We start from the raw sequence: 21,799 nt of genomic DNA, 5'->3' as shown, positions 1-21,799 counted from the left end.
TTGATTTTTCACTGAACTGAAAAAAAAGCACATGCCATTCTTCTGTTTAGTCAAAGATTTGGGGACGAGAGGGTGCAGTAAATCCCTCCTTGAAAAATTCTCTTAATCTTACTACACTTCCTCATTTCAACTAAAAATGAGAATTAAGTCAATGGCCTTCTAGCCTCTGCTAATTGAAATATAATCACCAAGCACATGAGGACCCCAATTTTATGTGGCAGACTTCATGTGCTCCTGCAGCATAAACCCAAAGAAACAACGAAAAAAAAAACAGCCACCAAACCCAGGATTTTTTCAGCAAACTTGTCTAGAGGTTCATCTGGTCAATTCTTTAAAGTTGAGCATAGAATCAAATAACAGTAACAGTAAGGTAAGCGCTGCCTGGCTAACTTGTTTTAAGCTGCCAGTTCCTGAGTGTGTGGACTTGTGATATCCTTTGTTTCTAAGGATGTCAGGAAAACACCAGCTGATTCTGAGTATAGCTTGCAGGAGAAGCAGCTTATGGAAAAGAAACAAGCCAACCCAACTAAGCAGCTCTACAGAAAGCCTTGTCCTGTCACTCTACCTAATGGTGCCGAGGCTTTTGGTGCAGGGCTCAATTGCCTATGCAAGTCACAGAGCCATGGCTGAAAAAGCAGTTGTGCAGCAATTACACATTATGTTCAGGTGATAAGGTTCCTCCTTCAGGAACTGTATGCCTGAAGGCTCATGCCACAAAAACAGCTGGTCCTATGATCCGCCCATTAGCTTGCACTTGCTTTAATTAATTATAGTTGGGAAACTGGTTTTAGCAGAGTTTGAGGATACTGAAGCTTGGGTTCCTCTGACCAGGCATTGTCCAGTGCGTTTGGAAACTTCTGGCTACTCATTATGTGACGCTCTGGGGAGCCAAGTACTTTTCAAGACCTAGCCACAATTCTGGCTCATATCTAAAGGTACAGAAACCCTTATTTTTTATTTTTAACTAAAAAGATTCCCAACTGGAAAGTTGTGACTTGTCAGTGCAACACTGATGTTGAGCTAATCTTTTTATGGTTTCCTTTTCTAAAGTAGACCATTAGCTCATATTCCCTAGTACGCTGTAAAAATGGTGAACTGCATTTTAATGGGATGCTAGCAAAGGAATCATCCAACAAAATCTCTAAATGTCATTACTATGAGCTGCCAGAATCAGCCCCTTGTGGCCCAGAACAAAATGTATTTTATCAGTGTGACTTTTGGCCAAGCCTCTGCTGTCCAGCTCAAGGCACTAACTGGATTAAACAAAAACAATAAAACCAGCAGAAAACAAAAACGCTGTACAAAAGGGATTATAAATGCCGTACAAAAGGGGAAAGAAACACGATGTACCTCTTTAGACTACAGGTAAAATGCGGTTCCCACCTTATCAAGCCCAAGGACACCACTGTCTAATACAGCCTAAGAAAATGCCTCTTGCCTCTCACAAGCTGTTTTGTAAGAAACTTCTCCCATATATCCCTGACTTATGTTTCATCAATATTTCACTGCTTCTTCCTTCTACATTTGCTAGATGCGTACGCCAGGAGATAACTTCAACTTATCTTCTTAAATTCTGTATTTTTATATGATGAAAGAGTGCCACCATAAACAGATACTTTCTACACTCATTCCTACAAAATGTGCTCAGTACTCATCTCCTTCTTTAGGAACTTGCCAAATGCAATGATTTTTGGCTATAACTGCAGTATTTATCATGAATCTTTAACAAAGACTTTTCATTTTAAGATGTGAAAAAATGAATTGCAGCTCAATGTGCAAGGAAGACATTTTAACTTAAAGCTGACAAAACTGGATGTCAGAGAGCTAGTAAAATTGAAGCAACATATTTTTGTAAGAACAGACCTAAGAAACCTGTCTGTTTACACAGAGAGACCTAAGCTTATGCTTGAAATGAAGAAGGACTCAAAAGCATCAAAGACTGTATAGACTCCCATAATCAAAACCAGACACCAAAATGGACTCAGACAGATTTGGCAAGCTCTGATTCCCACAGAAAAGGTGCCGTTATGGACCCATATAACACTACATTTCTTAAAACATTTTCCAAGTAACAGATCTGCTCTACAAGTGTGGAAAGTCCATCCTGCCACAAAGAATGAGAACAGCATGATCCCAAGACCAACCAGTAAGCACTGGTGGGAAGAATGCACCTTGATATCAATATCTTATGAGCTTGAAATATTGATCAAATATTCGGAAAGAAAGGTGCTACAGAGACTATCTGCCTAATACAGGATGAACAGCTGCAAATTGCACATTGATGGCAGCTCATGTCCACTTCTTGCATGTTGACAGAAAAGAGTGACACAAGACATCCTCATAAATTTGATCCCATGGAGAAAAACAGCAGAGCCCAAAGCCATCATTAGGCATTTCTTGGACAGAAGAGCCCATTACTACAGCATCCCCCGATACAACAAAGGTAGGGAATAAAGCTCCCAATTTAGACCAGGTGTTTCACCTGTCTGCAACAGTAAGAGACCATACCACTACTGCAACAAAATCAAAAGCCACTCTGAAAAAGAAAAACAAGCCAACCCTAAAAAGCTGAAAACTCCACACACCAGCAGATTTTCATCTCAATATTTTTCATAAATATACAATAAAAAGCTAGGAATAGAGCCAGAGATAAGTAGAAATACACTAAGATTGATTAAAGCATCATCCTATGTCTTAAGTAAATATGAATTCATCTCTCAATACTGTAACTTTATATGTATATTACACACTAAGAAATGTTATTTTATAGCAAAGCTGCAAATAACCATCTTGCCTAAGTGAACCTAAGTTAACTTAAATTTTAAAAGCAAAATTGCATTATTGTTTTGTTCAATCTCTTAAACTATGGGAAAGTTTTTCTGTGCTATTTATAATCTAAATAATATGCCTCTCCAGGTTTTAATTACAAAACTCTAAATAAATCCCATGAGCATACACTTATTATTATCTGTCTGCTGAGTTCCTATTTGTAATTCCAGCTAATTACTTCCCCTGTCAGGAAAATATTCTCTAAAGTCACAGGATGCCATACAGGTACCTCAATCTCTTTCATTTTACATCTCCCAATGTTTGATACAGAAAATGTAAATTCATTTGGCTACTGCTGTAAAAGTAAGAAACTTGAAATAATCTCTGCATTGTCGGCACGTCTTTACCTTGTGTGCTTAATCCCCGTTACCATGGTGATATTTAATTGCACAGCCACAGAGTTTGATTGGTTTATTTTAAATTGAAGTTTTTCTGCGGAACAGCACAGGATCCTAGTGAACACTAGACAAATGGCTTTCAAAATATTGCAGTGAGTCATATTGTTGTCAGTGACTAGATTAATTTGAGTTCAGTTAAACTATTTCTTCTCTTTAAGCTTATACATATATGACAACATATATAATGCGAGGATTTTTAGCATTATGCTTGGGAGCTGGGCATTTTGAGTACAATTAAGCAGCACTTTATTGTAAGAAGGGCAATTAAAACCTAAATGAAAATTAAAATTCAGTCGGCTTTTGTTGGTAGTATCATCTTGTCTTTCTAAAACAAATTACCTTGGTGTTCCAAAAAAAACAAACCAGACAAGAACCTTTTACAATAGGTTTACACTTGATTTTCTTTATAGAAAACCATGAATATATGACAGAAATAAAGCCAAAAGGACAAATACAGCTTCTTCAGTGCTGGCTTTTGTGTACCTCAGCATGCAGTTCCTTAGTATATAAATGACTGCTGGAAAGGCATTATCAATATGGCATTTTCTGGCACAGCATTAACATATTAGATAACTTGTTTTAAATTCTGTACATAAACTATGGTGACCTGGTGTGCTTCAACTGTGTTATTTAAACAGCATCCATACACTGTGCTAATTCTCATCCCTTTTTGTTGCTCTACAGCCGAGCTCCAGCACATATTTTCTTAATGCCACAACTGAAGCTCTGGAGGAAGTTTTCACCTGGCCTTTGCTGTGAAAGGTCCCAGTTCCACCACCAAGTATCAGATACCTTCGTCTTACTCTTTTTTTCAAGCTTGTGGCCATTAGGGCCCCAGAATACAGCCTACAGGATTACTCTACCTTTTGGGTGTTTCAGGGGCTCTTTTTCCCTCTTTAATTTTAAGGAGCATCAACTAGCCTGGTTCTGTTTTATAAGCAGAGCCCCTCTGCACCATTTGGGATACCAGCATGTGAACAAAGAAAAGAGTCGGAGCTTCTTACAAACTACTACCACACTCCCAACCATCTGCATGGCTTTGCAGCACCTGACAGTTTTAATCCCAATTCTGCAGGGAACACACTGTTTTGCAAGAGAGATGTTTGAAAAAGTAGGCTCTGACTGGGGCTATCGTTCTCACGCAAACCGTTTATAAGAATTCATTTGTTCTACACTCCCAGGAGAAGCACCTTGCTGCACTGAAGCAATGTTTCTACAGATGCATTTACATGCTGTAATGCAAAGAAAAGATACTGGTATGCCATATGAAACATATACCCAGAAGCGTGTAAGAGTAATAATGATTTCATTTTCTCAGCTCTGTACATTGTGACCCTGGGTTAGGATACCTTGATTATTTTATTATATTTTATTTTATTTTTATGGGGTGTGCTTCAGAAGTTTTATTTTGCTTCCTAACCCACATGCAAACCTACAAGAATAACAGCTTTCAGGATGCAATACTTCTCTGAATTTTATGGAGTCCCCATTCACTTTGTGTTTGGAGAAAACACTGAGGACTAAATCAAAACACTGACCTTACTGTAGGAGAGGTCCTACATGGCCCAAACAGTACATAATTCCTTGTACTCCACCTAAGTACAATTAACTCCAGGCAACCCAAGCCTAATGACTGAGCAAAAGCTTCTCTTCTGAGTAGTCTTGCCCACATTCATACCTTCTTGTATAACTTCCCTCACCTTTCCAGTGTGAGGAATCAATCTTCCTGTTTTGGCAAGTGACGGTTGCACATTCGTGCAGAGAGGACTTGGAAAGGGCAAGACAGGAGATAGGGAAGGATGTGGCTAGCTCCTGAATTACTGCATACCAACCAGCTTAGGTACAGCTCCCTTACAATGCAATGAACCCTCAATTTTTTCCATGCTCTAGTTAAAATAAAATAGCCCCATAAATCAGTATCTCCTTGCTATTATTCCCTTCATTGTAACAATGATTTATCCCAGTCAATATTAACATAATTTTGTCTGTCATATTTATGTCTGCCATATTTATGGCTAGAGCAACAGTTCTCTGTGAAGGAAGAGCAATTGCTAAATCATTCTCTCTTTTGAGGAGGTTGAGCTGATTTAGCAAAACTTTTTTTCACCATATGCCTGAGTTGTCTCTAGGCAGACCACTGACATAAACAGGTTGCTACATAATTTTCCTTCTCTAATTATTCACGTTTGCTTTAAACAGTCAGTTGTATTCGTGTGTCCCTGCTGCTCCTCATCTCTTCTACCCCACTCTCCCTTCCACCAAATCATCCTGTCCTTGAGCAGGTCAAACCCTTAGCAACAGAAAGCAAATTTGTATGCAGTCTGAAATGAGCATAGTAGCACTCTAATAGCACACTATTCATATCAACAATCTGCATTAGTGACAAGGGAATTAAAAAAAAAAAATAGAAAAAACAAGAATTGCCATACCAATCAGACCTGTTGTCCGCCTGGTCCAGTATCCTTTCTCTGACAGCACTCAGTACCCGCTTCAGAGGAAGGTGCAAGAAAGCTTGTAATTATAGAATAACCTGATTAATACAGGAAGTTTCGTCCTAGCCCTAGGCAGTCAGCAGCTGACTCACCCGCTTGTCTGAAATGTAAGATTTTATATCTGCTCTAATTCTTTTTAATCCTATGTAATTTAATAGTGAAGACTCATTACAAACATACATTGCAAATGTACGTTTGGATTCTATGAAGCATTTTAGGCTTTCCTGTAACCTGTAGCTGAGAGTTATATTTGCTAATTATATAGGTTGTACTATTTTTGTCACGGTTCAACTGCCTGCTATTCAATCTCATTGGATGTCCCTTTTAGGGACGTGGGAATAAGTGGGCCAGAGAGCATGATTCCACTGCCTCTTCCCTTGGTGCCTCACCTGGGAGCAGAGATGCCTGAAGAGGCACAGTGCAGTCAGACTTTGGCTTAAGGCATTATCCTGGCATACAGACTGCCTTCATTCACATTCCTAACCTGAATCAGAAAGAGAAGGAAATGAACCTTCTTTTCAACACCCTGCATGAGCACAAGTGCTCTCATGGAGGACGGAGCAGCAGCAGCTGTGTTGCTTGGGTTTTTGCAAATGACACATAAATGCTCCAGTGACTCTAGTCAACACTGTTTCTGTACTTAGAGATGAAGGAATGTAATGCATTCAGTAAAGTGCTATATAACATCATACCTACAGGGCAGAAGAAGGCTCCTGTGGCTTCAAACTTTCATTACGGCCTTACGTACTAAGGTAGTCTTAAGGTATGAATAACAGCAGCTTTTTCAAAACCCAGGAAGACGAACAACACAGCAACAACAATCGAGGCTTCCACTATATTCTATATCCTTTGATTGTTTTCAGAACTTTCTGACAGAACAAATTCCTGAGAAACATTCCGACAAAGAACTAAACTACCAATAGGCATGTACAACCTACAGAACACATGGATAGGAAGGTTGAGGTAGGGCTAGACATACCAAGAGAAAATAAAAAATAAATTAAGAAAGCCTGAATGGTTCGATCCTATTCTGTGCTAATTTATTTTGAAGTAAACTGATTAGCAGGCTCTGAGCCTCAGTTTAACATCTGGTATAAATTAGTGTCCCTTAATAAACAGGATGCTTGATTGATAGGCCATTAATATCATCATTGACTTTGTTCCGTCATTCCACACTGCTGGCTAGCTGTGAGAACTGGGTGCACAAGGAGGACTGCGCAGACCAGACAGGATGCAACCACCATGCACAGAGGCACTCCACCTTTCGGAAAATGTGAATGAGTTTCTTCTTCTAAGCACAGCAAACACTTAAAGATGAAGACTACTAAAGAAAATGTAGGTAAGTATTTGAGTACAGAAGAATAACATGGCATTGGTGACATTGCTATATTATAAAGAAACATTGTATGTTGTATGCTTTGAGAATTTAGGATGTTGTGAGCTGTGCTAGGTACCAAAGAACACAAATGTTACCTGTTTTATGTATGGGTCAAAAGGTGACATTCAAGAATTCCACGTTTTACAAATAGCATAGCTACTAAGCCAAGCAAGGACAACCAAAATGCAATGATTTCACAAGCCAAAAATCACGGAGCTGGTACTATACACAGTATAATATAGCTGAGAGGGAAGAATACTTAAGTTTGCCAGATACGCCTGGAAGAAGTCTGGAAGAATTGTTACTGAACACAAAAGCACCAGTGAAAAACAACAGCAGGCTTTCAAGAGATCAAAATGTTTTGTGACATGTTTCCACTGGTGTACCAAACACGCCATACTAACATAACAAGATTCAGAAAGACTTCTGACGAGTAGGTCTCTCCCAGCTTTGCTGTGCGCTCTGGAGACTGACCTGTGGTTTCCAGCCAAGCAGTAATGCTGCAGGCTTTGACCTTTGGGTGTGCTTCTTTTTATTTCTTGTCTGGAATCCCAGCTGTTTGCTCAGTTTCTTCCAGACTGCAACATAGAAGCAAGCAAATATGCATGAAGTACATGCAGATGGTCAGAGTCCTTGGAGCGAAAGTGGAAGCCAACCAGACTGGTAACAAGGACCAACCCTGTCATCCTCTCCCAGGCAACAAATAGCAAGAGTTAAAAGTAAACACAATCAATAGCATGTCTTGAAAACAAGGATATAGCAATAAGCTGACCTAAGAGACCCCTCTAAAATAGTAATACTGCAATATCTACCTCACCTTACTGGGACCACTGTTACTTTGAGTCCATATGGGAAGGCCTACATTTGCTTTCAGTTAATCTGACTTCACATTCTTTGGTCTTTATTCAAATCATAGAATCATAGAATGGTTTGGGTTGGAAGGGACCTTAAAGAACGTCTAGTTCCAACTGCTCTGCACAGGCAGGGACACCTTCCATTAGACCAGGTTGCTCAAAGCTCCTTCCAGCCTGGCCTTGTACATTTCCAGTGATCGGACATCTACCACATCTCTGGGGAACTTGTTCCAGTGTCTTACCACCTTCATAGTAAAGAATTTCTTCCTAATATATAATCTAAATCTACTCTCTTCCAGTTTAAAGCCATTCCCTCTTGTCCTATCACTACATGCCCTTCTTGTAGGCTCCCTTTAGGTACTGGAAGCTGCCCTAAGGTCTCTTCTCCAGGTTGAACAACCCCAACTGTCTCAGCCTGTCTCCACAGGAGAGGCACTCCAGACCTTTGATCATCTTCTTGGCCTTCCTCTGGACTTGCTCTGACAGTTCCATGTCCTTCTTGTGTTGGGGGCCCCAGAGCTGGATGCAGTACTCCAGGTGGGGTCTCAGGAGAACAGAGGTGATGGGGAAAATCATCCCCCTCAACCTGCTTGTCACACTCCTTTTGATGCAGCCCAGGATATAGCTGGCTTTTTGGCCTGCAATTGCATGCTGCTGGGTCATGTCAAGCTTCTCATTAACCAACGCTCTCAAGTCTTTCTTCTCAGAGCTGCTCTCAATTCATTCTCTGGCCAGCCTGTATGACAGAAGCCAGATCTACAAAAATACCAAAGTACCCAATGCCTTAGGAATGAAATAAGAATGTGAATCAAAGGGGTATGACTTTTCATGGCAGCAATGTTACTTCAACTTGCATCTTTGAGTGCAGTTTTAGGGCAGCTTAAGCCAACACATGTCTGTTGCAACCCTGTCCCCACACTAGTCAGATATTTCAGTGTGTCAGCAATGCTGCTCATCACCTGGCATTAGCCGTGCTCCAAGAAGAAGGCTGGTTCAGCTGACGTATAGAGGTTTTTTCCATGCAAAACTGCTCTGCAACATTTTCAGACCTTGCACAGGAATGGCTCAAGGAGCTGAACTGACATAAAATTCATTGCTTTCTCTGTAGGACTGATTCTTCACTAGCTTTTGCCAGTTTATTTCCCTCTGTCAATTCCCCTCCAATTCTGACAAGCAGCAAGAGTGACACAAGAGAAAGGGCAAAAATGTACAGGTCCAAAAATCAGTAAGATCATAGCAGTAGCAACTTTGGAGCTGAAATTGCTATGAGGCTAAACCCTTTGTGGACAAAGTCAGCCAAAACCTTCCTGCTTTAACATGCTACCTCCCTGAAACCCTATATTCACACCAAATATATTTCTAGGAAGTGTTATGTTTGTATTAAAATTAGCATTACAGAAATTTCTCATAATCATATAATACACAGCGTATATAATAAATGTAAAGAAAATAAGCTTCTAAAATTATTATAGGTACACTGCAAACTATTTCATATTGAAGTCCAGCTTAATACAGCTTGTGCAGTACAGAAACACACTGGAAGAATACTAGATGACTGCTGTCCTCCCGTACTGAAATCTATTACTTATAAGGCTATTTCAACTAAAAGTGGCAAGTTAAAAGGGACTGGGTGAAGTTCTTAAACTTTAATTTACCATGGCCTAAACTTATGAAAATGTACTGTAGAGGTCTGCAAAGTGCCCCCAGTTGTGCCATCTGTATGGAAGAGATAATGAATTGATAGCACAATCTGAAAATATTTTGATAAAAGGCTCTGCTCTCACTTTTACAAAAGTGCTGCCTAGCAATGGAAGCTGCCCCTGATTAACTCAGGCCATAGGGCTTTGAGACATTTGAAAGAAACCAAATTTGCTTCAGCAGAAAGAATAAACATCTCTTCCCATTCAAGCCTTAAAGCATTTGCACCGGCACCATATAATTACTTGTCATTTCACTAAAAGATTCTCCTGGATTCTCTATTCCTCCCACAATTTCAAAATTACAATATGTCTGCTTGCAGTTGAATGGTTATGTACATATGGCACTAAGTAAATTATTTAACTAAAAAGCAGTTAATGTTGCTATGAATTCTGTTATTTGCTTGTACAGAATTCATATACACATTTCATTGTGATAATACCTGGTTTATACATCTTTAATCAAAACCAAGTGAAGGATTTGAATTGCTTTTTCTCCTTCAGTGTGATGCAATTTGTTAATCTGTATGGTTATAAAAAGCCTTGGAGACAATACGAAATGTTATCTTGCTGATCCCTCTCACATCTTTATTGAAATAACTGTCAACAATCTTCTCACTATTTCAGTCCTAAAATCCAGGATTGAATAATGAAGGAAAAATGAAGGAAAGAAAATTAAATTCTGTTTTAATTTGTGTAGTTTCATGCAGTATTTGCAAAAGCAGTGTTTTCAAAAGCCAAAGAGGGCTTCTCATTGGCCAAGGAAGAGGCACTGTAAGGACAGGTACTATATACCTCTATAGAGAGATCACTGAAAAAGTCACTAGGAGTATTTGGTCTTTGGTCATTTTTCTGAAACAAAGATACATCTCATATAAGTATCCATTCACACTGTAGTAGCTACTGGGGATAGTTCACTAGTAACGGTGGATTATTGGTGATTTGGTGCAGCAGTACATGGTTCCAAAAATGGTTGCCCAATTTTGCAGTTTCTGAAGGTACTGGCTTTCACTGCATCCCAGAACACTGTCATTTAATGCAAGATGCATTACTACTGTGGAGACATAGCTGCTGTATGTGTTACAGCCAATGCTGTTACCTTGAAACCTTTGATATTAGAATATGTACTTGTCCTGGGTTCAGCAGTAGCAGTCATTTTTTCTCTTTCTTAGTAGCTGGCGCAGAGCTGTGTTTTTGACTTTCAGCCTGGGAACAGCACTGATAATACCGATGTTTTTAGCTACTGCTCAAATGTTTACCCTGACCAAGGACTTTGTGAGTCTCATGCTCCCAGGGAGGAGGGGAAGCTGGGAGGAAGCAGAGACAGGACACCTGACCCAAACTACCTAAAGAGGTATTCCATACCACAGCACCTCATGCCCAGGATGTAACTGGGAGTTACCAGGAAGGGCACCCACTGCTTGGTCGGGCTCTTTTCGGCGGGTGGTATCGTATTCTCTTCCCTTGTTATTTCCTTTATCATTGTTATTATTGGTGGTAGCAGTAGTGATCTGTGTTATACCTTAGTTACTAAACTGTTTTTATCTCAACCCGTGGGAGCTGCATTCTTTTCGATTCTCCTCTCCGTCCCTCTGGGAGTTGGGGGGGAGGCGGGGGGGCGGGAAGGGAAGGGAAGGGAAGGGAAGGGAAGGGAAGGGAAGGGAAGAAAAGTTGGGGGGAGTGAGAGAGCAACTGTATGATTTACGGCTGAGCTTAAACCACAACAGTACTATAACTCACACAATGTGTATGTATGTAGCATTTTCAACTTACACTTAAGACTGCTCAGAATATCAGTGGGTAAGAAAGTCTGGCACAAAATATCAAAGGCTTCTGCAGATCAGCTTCCTCAGAGGTCTCATTCTCTTTACCCTTTAAGCAGCCTATCCCCCCCCCTACAATCCACATGCAGAGAGAAATGGAAGAAAGACCAGAGCCACAAACGTAATGGAAAGCAAGCACCTTATTAGAGCACAGGAAAAAAAAAGCAATCACAACAACAACAAGAAGCCTAACATTACTTCATGCGTAATTTGGCACTGCCTGGTATGGATTTATGTTCCTGAGAGACGCAGTTCTCTGCATTTAAGAGAGAGATATGGCACTTTAAGATACTAAAAGGCAATCCAAAAAATAAACAAAATAATCATTAGCTACTGAGAGTTAGAAAACACTCTCAAATTGCAAAATTAATGAGTACTAATTCACTGCATTTTGTAAGCCACAGCTGTTTATAGCTACACAACAAGTGCAGCATCCCATTATGTGACCAGTGAGAAAAGAGGAGAAATCAAATGTGGTGCTTGTCTTCAGAAGCAGGATATTAATTTTTTTAAATGAATCTCAGTCACACAGAGGAGAACACAGAATCATAGAATGGCTTGGGTTGGAAAGGACCTTAAGATCATCTAGTTCCAACCCCCTGCTATAGACAGGGATGCCTCACACTAGACCATGTCGTCCAAGGCTCTGTCCAACCTGGCCTTGAACACCAACAGGGATGGAGCATTTACCACTTCTTTTGGCATACCAACAGTCTGCAGAAAAAATGGACACCCAAGGTGCACAGGTCCTTTCACTAACTGGAGTAACAGAAGCAGCAGAGTCACATCTGCACAGTACTTTGGAGACTCATCTATACTTCTTGAAAAAATTAGTTCAGGCAGACAACTTATGCTCATACAGCTATATTGTGCCTTGGTATTCAGCTTTATGTTGTCCAGTGTTGCACCCACTGTCTTACAGACATGCAAAGCATGAAAAATACTTGTTCAAGGAAGAAAACAACATTTCAGTGTCAGCTTTTGAGCCCTCGTTAACTGAAACAACTTGTTCCAATTTGGGCAGGTCTGAAATCGTTCTAGATCTTGAAAGGCTGCAGAACACCAAGCTGCTACAAATGTTCCTTTGAGTCTAAAAGCAAATGTGTCCTAGAAAGCCAAGGTACACACCATGGGCAAAACGGGAAGGAAAATAAAGCAGAGTAACAGGGACCCTCCTTCTTATGTTGCACAATTCTGATTTTCCAGATTAAGAATCTTGACTGACTTAAAGGCTTTTGATGGTCAAGTTAAAATAAGTCTGATCCTTCCACTCTGTGCTGAAAGAAAGAATTGTAATTCTCATCCAGAACCTTTTTAAGCACCTGCAAATTTCTAACCAGACTGAAAAACATAAAAATGAAGAAAAAAAAACAACAAAACAACCTTTCACATGAGCAGAATCAAAATGTTAGCCTTAAAAATGGGATGTAAGCTAAAGCATCTAATGCTGCAAAATCAGCCAGTGGTTCTGCTGACTCACCACCATTACCCCTTTTTAGTGAAGACATTCCAAAGCAATGTAAGAGTATATCTGTTAACACAGCAAGCTGTATTTGATCCAAGCCACTTGAAGGCATTTTAAAGAATAGTTATGCACAGTTTTCACTGGGGAAAAAAAGGTAATTTTGTTTGCAATCACATCATCCACATTGACATTTATTTTGCAAACCTTTACATTCAGAGCTAAAGGACTATGGGAAATATAAGAATTGGAATATTTACTCTACAAGTTGCGTATATACACGTATATAATGAATATATTAGACAAACTAAAAGAGCTTTGGCAGAGAGGGAGGAGAATTGTTGGTCTCAGTCAGAACTGACCTTCTGCCTCGTTCTTTAAACATGGCATTTTTGGTTTTATTTTTTTATTGATGACATTTGTTGTAATTCCTTGATGAATTACAGGTCCTTATATTATCAGTGCTTTCTTGGAGAAATGAAATGACCAAGTAGCAAAACAAGGCACAGTAAAGTACAGTCAGAGCTCTCTATGGGTGATAAATCAAAATAGTTGAACTCTGTAAGGCTGAAGCATGAATTAGGATTCCACAGAGAAACACTGAGTCAAGAGCAAGGCTGCAGTGCTGTGCTGTAGGCGGCAAGCTCACACTGCCCACTTACTTGATGAAGTAGTCTCTTCCATCTCTGTTTGCCGTCATCTCCCATCCATAAGGTGTCCCCTGGTTCAAGCTCCAGGTCCCTGAAGACTGAGGCCACGCTGAAGACTTGTTCCTGTGGCTGTAGTTTTGGGGGGGGAAGAGAGAAAAAAAAAATAAATTAAGGGCCTGTGGTACTTATTCTTCCAATTTACTTGTTTTACATCATTCATTTGGCATCCAAATAGTTACACAGTTGTGAAGCATACAGCCAAAACCCAGGCAAGGGAAAACAGGTTAGCAGGTCTGCTTACATTTGTGATATTCGTCCAGTCAGTGGAAAGATAAACTGTCATTTCTACCAGTCTTGAGTTCAAGCCTTTGCCTGGTAAATCTGTCATACCCCATCAGTCCCATATCCAAAATACTAATTTTCAATAGTTTTTAGTACAAGAAACAGGGAGCATTTTCATTCATCACCACCCCCCTGCTCAAGTGCCAGCTGTCAGTACAATTTTTGCAAAAAATTCCAAGAAACTAAACCAAACCAAACCAAACAACACAGCACATGGCTGCAGATTACACACATGGTGTACTACATGAGAAGGAACATCAACACCCACTCTCAGTTCTGAGAGGTGCACTTCTGCATATGGATGCTAAATTGATTCCATATGCAGATGTTGTTGTACTTGATCAATATCCATTAAGCTCTTTCTCCAAATAACTTTTAATAAAGCTGCAGTGTCTTTGAACTCGCACACTGTTGCATACATACACCACTGCTTGAGCATGCTTCTGCTAGTATTCCCAACCCCCAAGCAAGAGCCAAGTCATACCATCTTGAGTAATGGAGTAGCATACACAGCTCATGGAACTATGAGAGGGAGAGCCAGCAGCACTACGAAGGGACACTATTTCTCCACTAGATCTGAAACACATTGTGAGGTGCCATCTACTGCCCCCTTACACAAAAACGATACAGTTAGCAGCAAGAATCCCTCATAGTTTCCCATAGGAAACGCCAACTTTTGCACTGATATTTTACCCCTCACTTGCAGGAATGAAGCTAGATATTACTGCACATTCCCACTTCCGGCTGTGGGACTTGGAGGTAGAGAAGGCAAAAGATAAGTCTTTCAGCAAAGTTAATCAAGTCATTTAGTCTATATACAATCTGAAAAAGACAGAGCAGCAAAAGGAGGCAGGGCAACCAAAGATGCTAAAGACCAGCTGAGAGTGCATCACAGACAAGCAAAAATGAATTAGTACACAACATTGAATACAATCTGAAACTCAGACATGCAAACCAAAACCACACAAAATAAGAGCACGTTTTGAACTAGTTGCCTTCTCCCTCTCTGCCTTTTCTCCGCCCATCAAACATTTCAAGCTTAGCTTTACTTGTTAGTTTTATTTAAGTTCAAATGCTAGCAAGAAACTTACTATCTTTTGCCTTAGATAGAGATGTAGGAACTTGTTCCTTTAGAGAAACAGAGAACAATGTAACCTGACAAACACTCTTCTGAAGAAATAGAATTGGTCTCCATGGACAACTCAACAATTCATTGCAAATTACTAAACTCAACAAAGTTGTACACAATAAATCTTTCCCAAAAGAGGGAATGCATCATTAAAAACAAACTAGTTGCTTTCCCCTCCCCTTTTATTTCAAGGATTAATCACTAATGAGACAAGATATGGTGCTTCAAAATACAATTTACATGTAAAGTAGAGCTTTACAATGGAGTGCTAGATATCATCTGATTTACCAATTACATTAAGTACTTGTATCTTCAAGGAATAGAAAAACATTTCTGTTAGCATATTCAAATACCAGTATTTGCCATAAGACAGGGCTTAAATCTAATATTTGAGCATGCTAGAAATCTTAATAAAATTAGTTACTCATGGCTAATGAAACAAATAAATGTCAGACTTGCTACATTACTCCAGATAAACACAGCAAACCCATTCCTGATCAAAGGAATGAGATAAAAAACAGGCATCTGAGCAAAGGAAACAAATACTTTCAACACTCTCTCATGCTGTTTCATGTAAAGTTGAGCTTAAGCATTCCTGTTTCTCCATATGCTTGACAGACGGAGAAAGGGTGGTACCTTCTTTTAGATGGGAGCCATCCTACAATCTAAGGACAGCTTAACCACATCTAAAGAATTCAAATTACATTTTAGAGTATTTGGGATGCTAAACACTACAGTTAACTAAATAAAGTAGAAAGTAATCTATTTTATCTGGACTATAAATGCATACCAGTGCATTTAACACTTTTCACTTTAAATGTGCTTCACAAGCTCTGTGCTATAGCTTCTCCGCCTATAAAATGGGTATAGTGACATTTAAATTCCCACATAGAATCATAGAATAGTTAGGGTTGGAAAGGACCTTGAGATTATCTAGTTCCAACCCCCCTGCCAGGGGCAGGGACACCTCACACTATACCATGTCACCCAAGGCTCTGTCCAACCTGGCCTTGAACACTGCCAGGGATGGAGCATTCACAGCTTCCCTGTGCAACCCATTCCAGTGCCTCACCACTCTCACAGTAAAAAACTTCCTCCTTATATCCAATCTAAACTTCCCCTGTTTAAGTTTTAACCCGTTACCCCTTGTCCTATCACTACAGTCCCTAATGAAGAGTCCCTCCCCAGCACCCCTATAGGCCCCCTTCAGATACTGGAAGGCTGCTATGATGTCTCCACGCAGCCTTCTCTTCTCCAGGCTGAACAGCCCCAACTTTCTCAGCCTGTCCTCATATGGGAGGTGCTCCAGTTCCCTGATCATCCTTGTGGCCCTCCTCTGGACTTGCTCCATGTCCTTTTTATGTTAAGGACATCAGAACTGTACATAATACTCCAGATGAGAGCAGAGTAAAGGGGCAGGATTACCTTCTTTGATAAAGCACATCAAACTTTTATTAGATAATTTCTAGGAGCACAGGTTAGTGATGATGATCAATACTATCCCTCTCTGCATTCAAACTAAGGGCTCATCTTTGTATGGATTATAACATTCGTGGATTTTAAGTTAAATTCAACTGCCCTGAAAGCTGTTTCTGAGCCCTTAAAACACTAATGGTGTCAGAATCATATTGTATATGAATGAGTAATAACTGTCCTGCTTAACTACAGGTATGTCTATATCTGATCAGGTCTTCCAGACTTTATGATCCGTGGGAGAGGAATTAGCAATTGAGACACTGTATACAGCTACATTAGTTGTGCGCAAATCCAGTGATGTGGCTCCATGGGAAAAAACAAATACAGAAAGTTTCCTATAGTTGTTGTACAATTCAAAAATAAACACTCATGTCATAACAACAAAACAAGGTTTATACACTTAAAGGTGATTAGTGCTGGTGATTTCCAGCTGCCTGCAAAGTCTGAAGAAAGGAGCAAATGAACTGCATTATTTCTTTTCACCTGCATCCATTTGTTAAATCCTATTCTGCTTGTCTGTAAGGATTTTGTTCAACAGCCACTTCACAAAGGGCAAAACACGGCAAAGATTAAATAAATGCCAGAAAGAATATAAAAGGCTGCAGAAGAAACCATAAGCAGGACAGGCATTTCACCTGGGGGAAAACACAAAGCCATCTTGGCAGGCTTTAAGTCAAGAGGATGCATTAGTGAGGAAGATCATCAGGCCATGGAAGATTCCAGTCCAAATCCTACCTCCCTGCAGATAATCTTGGATAAATCTCTCAGCTTGCTGATCACCATTTGACTTTTCCTTCCCTCACAGGCAAAGGAAGATGAGCACACAAAGACTGCCTAGGTTTCTGGAAGACTTCCACACTTCCAGAGACAGAAAGATGCAGAAAACAGGCTTTCAACCTCAGCAAGTCTGCTTGCGGAGGAAGCATTGGCAGTGCTTTAACTCACTGCTTGCTGTCCATCACCGCCCTGCTAGCTCACAGCAATCAGACCTGCTGCTGGACTGCCTGTCACTTCACAGCTCTGAGGTGGTAAAGGTCATCATGAAAGCCTAGACTAGCATCATGCCAGCAGATGTCCGAAAACATGGCAGCATTACCTACAATATTCCATCAACCTGCTTTTGATATTCTTGATGCAGAATTATAAAACCTGATCCTCAATTGCTTCACATTGAACAATCAGTTCATTAAATCACCAAAGTAGCATGAAAGGACACAGTGCGCCCTACCTTCTGACTGCAAATGCAACAGCTGCACAACAGTGAACATCATCGGGTCAGTCTTTTCTCTGCTCTGTGATTGAGGCATGACTGAAACAGGAGTTCACACATAAAGCCTCCTGTACTGTATCAGCAGTATGTCACTTACGTGATATGCAGAACATACTCAGCATAAACCATGGTACAAACAAGAAGTGAAAGTATGTAATAGTATCCACCTCTTTTTCAAAGATCAAAAGTAGAACAGCTTGAATTTTTAAAGCATACTGTTAGAGCCTAATGTCCAGAGCAGTTTAGATAGTGTTAAAGTTGAAAGCAGAAAACAGCACCATTCTTTCTTTAAAATACCAAAAAATCAAACATTTAAATTTTTTGGTAAATTCAGTTAAAAAAAAATAAAAGAAAAATATCGAGTCAGAAAATAAGCATGAAGCATTGTCCAAATCTTATCATTTTAACCAGAGACTAGAGAATCCTCTCAACAGGACTTTGCTACAGAAATCTTGATAGACTTACTAGTTGTACCTCCTCTATAGCCCAAGCCTGTAAATTTTATTATAAATGAACCAGTAGAAAAGAAGTTCTCAGGCTGTAATTTTAAACCAGTGTAAACTGGCACTGACATAAAAGCATCATTTCCGTCCTTCCAGTATCAGACAGTCCTACTTAAGCAACAACTTAGTTGCTCTTGTGCTAATGGAAGTAAACTGGTTCACTGTGGCAATGGAGGCACAGACTCCAGCTATGGTGCAACTGAAATCATTTATTGAATGAGCTTACAGGCCTTTTATAGACCCCTGCCTAGCGGTTAGTAATTGTTAGTATCAGTTAGTTTCTTTTCAGTATTTTTTGCAACATCATACGCTTTTCCCAGCCAATGACATTACTGATCACACACCTTTTCAACCAATCACGTTATTGGCCACGTGCCTTTGCTTGAACAACTTACTTGTACCCAGATGTATAGGCACATTTTTCTGTTACCACTTTCTGCTACATTATTACTTCCCATTTTCCTTGAAGACACATTTCTTTGTCCCCTCAGTCCACATTGGAGACTTTCATTAGCTCCTGGGAAAGTCTGGGCTACAACATTACATCTTTGTCTTCAGTAACATCTTTGTTTCAATATCTACAGTTCTCGGAGACATCTCGGCGTTCTAACTTTGATTCCTCTTGACTCCCATGGTTTGCAGCTGATGAGGGTCAGGATGTTCGTGCTCTCGTCCAGGTCTGCTGGCGCAGCTTCTTGTGAAACATTCCCCACAGCTCACCTTAAAACTAGCACCTGTTTTTATCATTCAGATTAATCTCTGCCTACTCCATGGCTTCACAGATGGCCACATGGCAGCAAAAATAAAGGGCAAGACAAAACCCGCTTGCTTCAGATAGTCCTCAGGCAAATGCAAGACAGAAAGCCCGAGACTAAATTGGAATTCCCCATCTGTATTTAGCATATTTAGTGTCTACTAGGGCATAACACTCAGTACACAGGATTAGTATGCTCACCCCAAAGGTGAACATCACGTTTACATTTATCCTTCTCCATAGACAAGGGACGCCAAAGTCCTCATTTCCTTAGAAATGATGTTGGACACAAACCTGGGAGATCTGCCATACCACTGTGGCAGTCTTTAACCCCTTGGCCAAGAACCCCAGCCTGCACTTTGCTGACAGATTTAAAACAGCAATAAAAAGTAGTAGCAAACTTGAAACCCTCCAATTCTTTTTTCCCAAATAATTTGAAAAAGAAGAAAGAAAAGGTTAGTCTTTGTCATAACCTTCATTCCTTCTTCCTGCAATGCTTTACTAGGCGGAAAGGGGAGGCACTTCATTTTTGTGTTTGGTTTTTGGTAGCTCTCATTCCATGGTTAACTCATTCCCTGATTAACACTGGCATAACAAAGGTATCCAACTGCATTCTCATGGCTGCTTGTCACTTTGTGTTTGATGCACTCTCACTCTCACACTGGTGAACAATTTTTCTTGTTTTACTTTCTCCGTATCACTTATAATTCAGTAGCTCTCTAACATACCTCACCATCAACCTCAACAGTCTCCATGGCAGACTAAGGAGTCCTGACCTATACAGCTCTTTCTTGTACACAGGATTTCACAGGCTTGATTGTTCTTCATGTCTTTCTCTGATACCAATCCAGTTCTGTGTCTCTGTCGAGACGGGAGTTTGGGCTTGCACTCAAGTTACCACTTATACCAATGGGCTGCCTCTTTTGTAGAAATCCAGAAGATATCACAACATGCAGTTGAAAACATTCTCTGACATGCAGGGTCTTGGTGAAGAACTAGAGATTCAGCTCTGTTCTTCAGTAGACATCTGAATCAGCAAGCTTTCTACTGATATTAACTACCAGTCCATCAAGTGAACTTTGGAGCTTTGACATCTCATTCCATGTAGACACCAAAATGCGAATTTCAAGCACATTAATCTGGAGATGACTCCTACATCACCTGAATAAGAACCCTTTGCAACAAATAGTGAGCCCTTATCTTTAAATTGCTGTATAATGTAATAAAATTAGCATTTTTTATCATCTTATTTATTCCCCATACAATAAACAATCCATCTCCAACAGATCGGAAAAGGAAGACGTTCTGAACAAAGGCCACGTTACGCTCCCAAAAGTTGATTACGAAGGGAACTGGGCTCCACAGCACCCCCTGGGAGAAGCGTAGACACAACAATCCCAAGGAGGTACCCAGAGGAACACCAGAGGCATAACATTTTGTAGTGTTAGTTTATAAAAGTAAGAACACCACACTTAAGTGTCTGCAGGGCATGTCTACCTGGGAGTAACAGACATGCTCATGACATAAGCGGAGTTCAGTAACAGTGTCTCTATGATATTTAATCTTCCACTGCCTCAGGAATAGAAACCTGCTTTCTCTATCCAGTGCTCACCCTCTCCTGTCCCAGAAGACTACCAAACTAAGCTTACCTCCATCCTAGCATTTTAGCTTGAAAAAATGAGAAAGTGAAAGTTTTAAAGACTGTGTAGCTATACTATCAAGATCAATCATCATACCCTGCTACTGAAACTCTCCTGAGAGGCACTGTACAACAGGACAGATATGATGGACAGTAATTTCAGGATCCAAGATCAAGGACACTGAAAGGCCTGTTGTCTCTGCACAGATGAGTCCTATAGACCCCTGCAGAAGTAGTTGTATCAGAAGCACAAAAGAAGAAAATGAATGGCCCAAGACACACTCCACCGTACTAAAAAAAAAATAAAAATTCACTGGGCCTCCTATACTGGGTCTCTTATTACTAAAGTACAGGATAGAAGCCTAATGACTTCAGATAACTGCAGAGTCAGACATCTGTCCATCACAATAATCTTGCAACACAGCCATGCTTGAGGCAAAGGTAGAATAATGTTGCACTACCTTTCAGGCTTGTCTTGAATTTTCTCCCTGGATCATGTATCATCAGGAAACACAAATTCTATTCAAAAAACCAAACAAGCCCCTTTCCAATACCTTCTATTAGCTTTTTCTATTTTCCTAGTAAGGCCTATGAATAAATCCAGGCTGCCTTGTGACAGTTGTTCAGAAACTGTCTCTAGCTGAGAGGTTCACTTTCTTAGGTAGTAACTACTCCCCAGACTATAGCTGGAGCAAATAGCTCCACACTTCCCCCCCCCCCCATCTTCCACCACAGATGCTCTCAATTATTCACAATTTCACAAAGTACCACTCCTCAAGTTGTGTCAGGGGAGGTTTAGATTGGATATTAGGAAAAAAATATTCACCAAAAGGGATGTCAAGCATTGGAACAGGCTACCAGGCTGAGTCACCATCCCTGGAGGAATTTAAAAGACCTGTAGATGTGGTGCTTAGGGACATGACTTAGTAGTGGATGTGGTAGTACTAGAACAACAGCTGGACTCGATGATCTTAAAAGTTGTTTCCAACCTAAATGGTTCTATGATTTATTCTTATTCCAAACCAACAATGATGCTAATGGCTCCACCCAACCTCTAAATCCTTCAGTGAAGCAGTAAAAAACCAACCAACCAACCAACCACC

At 40.2% G+C, this 21,799-nt stretch overlaps 1 protein-coding gene across 7 annotated transcripts in view; it reads right to left on the bottom strand.

Annotated features, from left to right (window-relative positions):
* Positions 1-21,799, bottom strand: part of FRMPD4 (FERM and PDZ domain containing 4) — a 306,521-nt gene that overhangs the window by 109,266 nt on the left and 175,456 nt on the right. For 6 of the 7 annotated variants that reach the window (XM_057419691.1, XM_057419685.1, XM_057419686.1 and 3 more), the window contains exon 2: positions 13,596-13,712. In XM_057419691.1, coding sequence (XP_057275674.1) covers positions 13,596-13,712 — 117 coding nt within the window. Of the gene's footprint in view, positions 1-5,656; positions 5,793-13,595; positions 13,713-21,799 lie in introns of those variants that run through there. The other variant, XM_057419688.1, reaches the window with a different exon arrangement.

This window comes from Pezoporus wallicus, unplaced genomic scaffold (assembly GCF_028554395.1).
Source record: "Pezoporus wallicus isolate ANWC-B61680 ecotype Strahan unplaced genomic scaffold, APGP_CSIRO_Pwel_v1 contig_5767, whole genome shotgun sequence".
Lineage (NCBI taxonomy): Eukaryota > Metazoa > Chordata > Aves > Psittaciformes > Psittacidae > Pezoporus > Pezoporus wallicus.
This window is presented reverse-complemented; position numbering and strand designations above follow the sequence as displayed.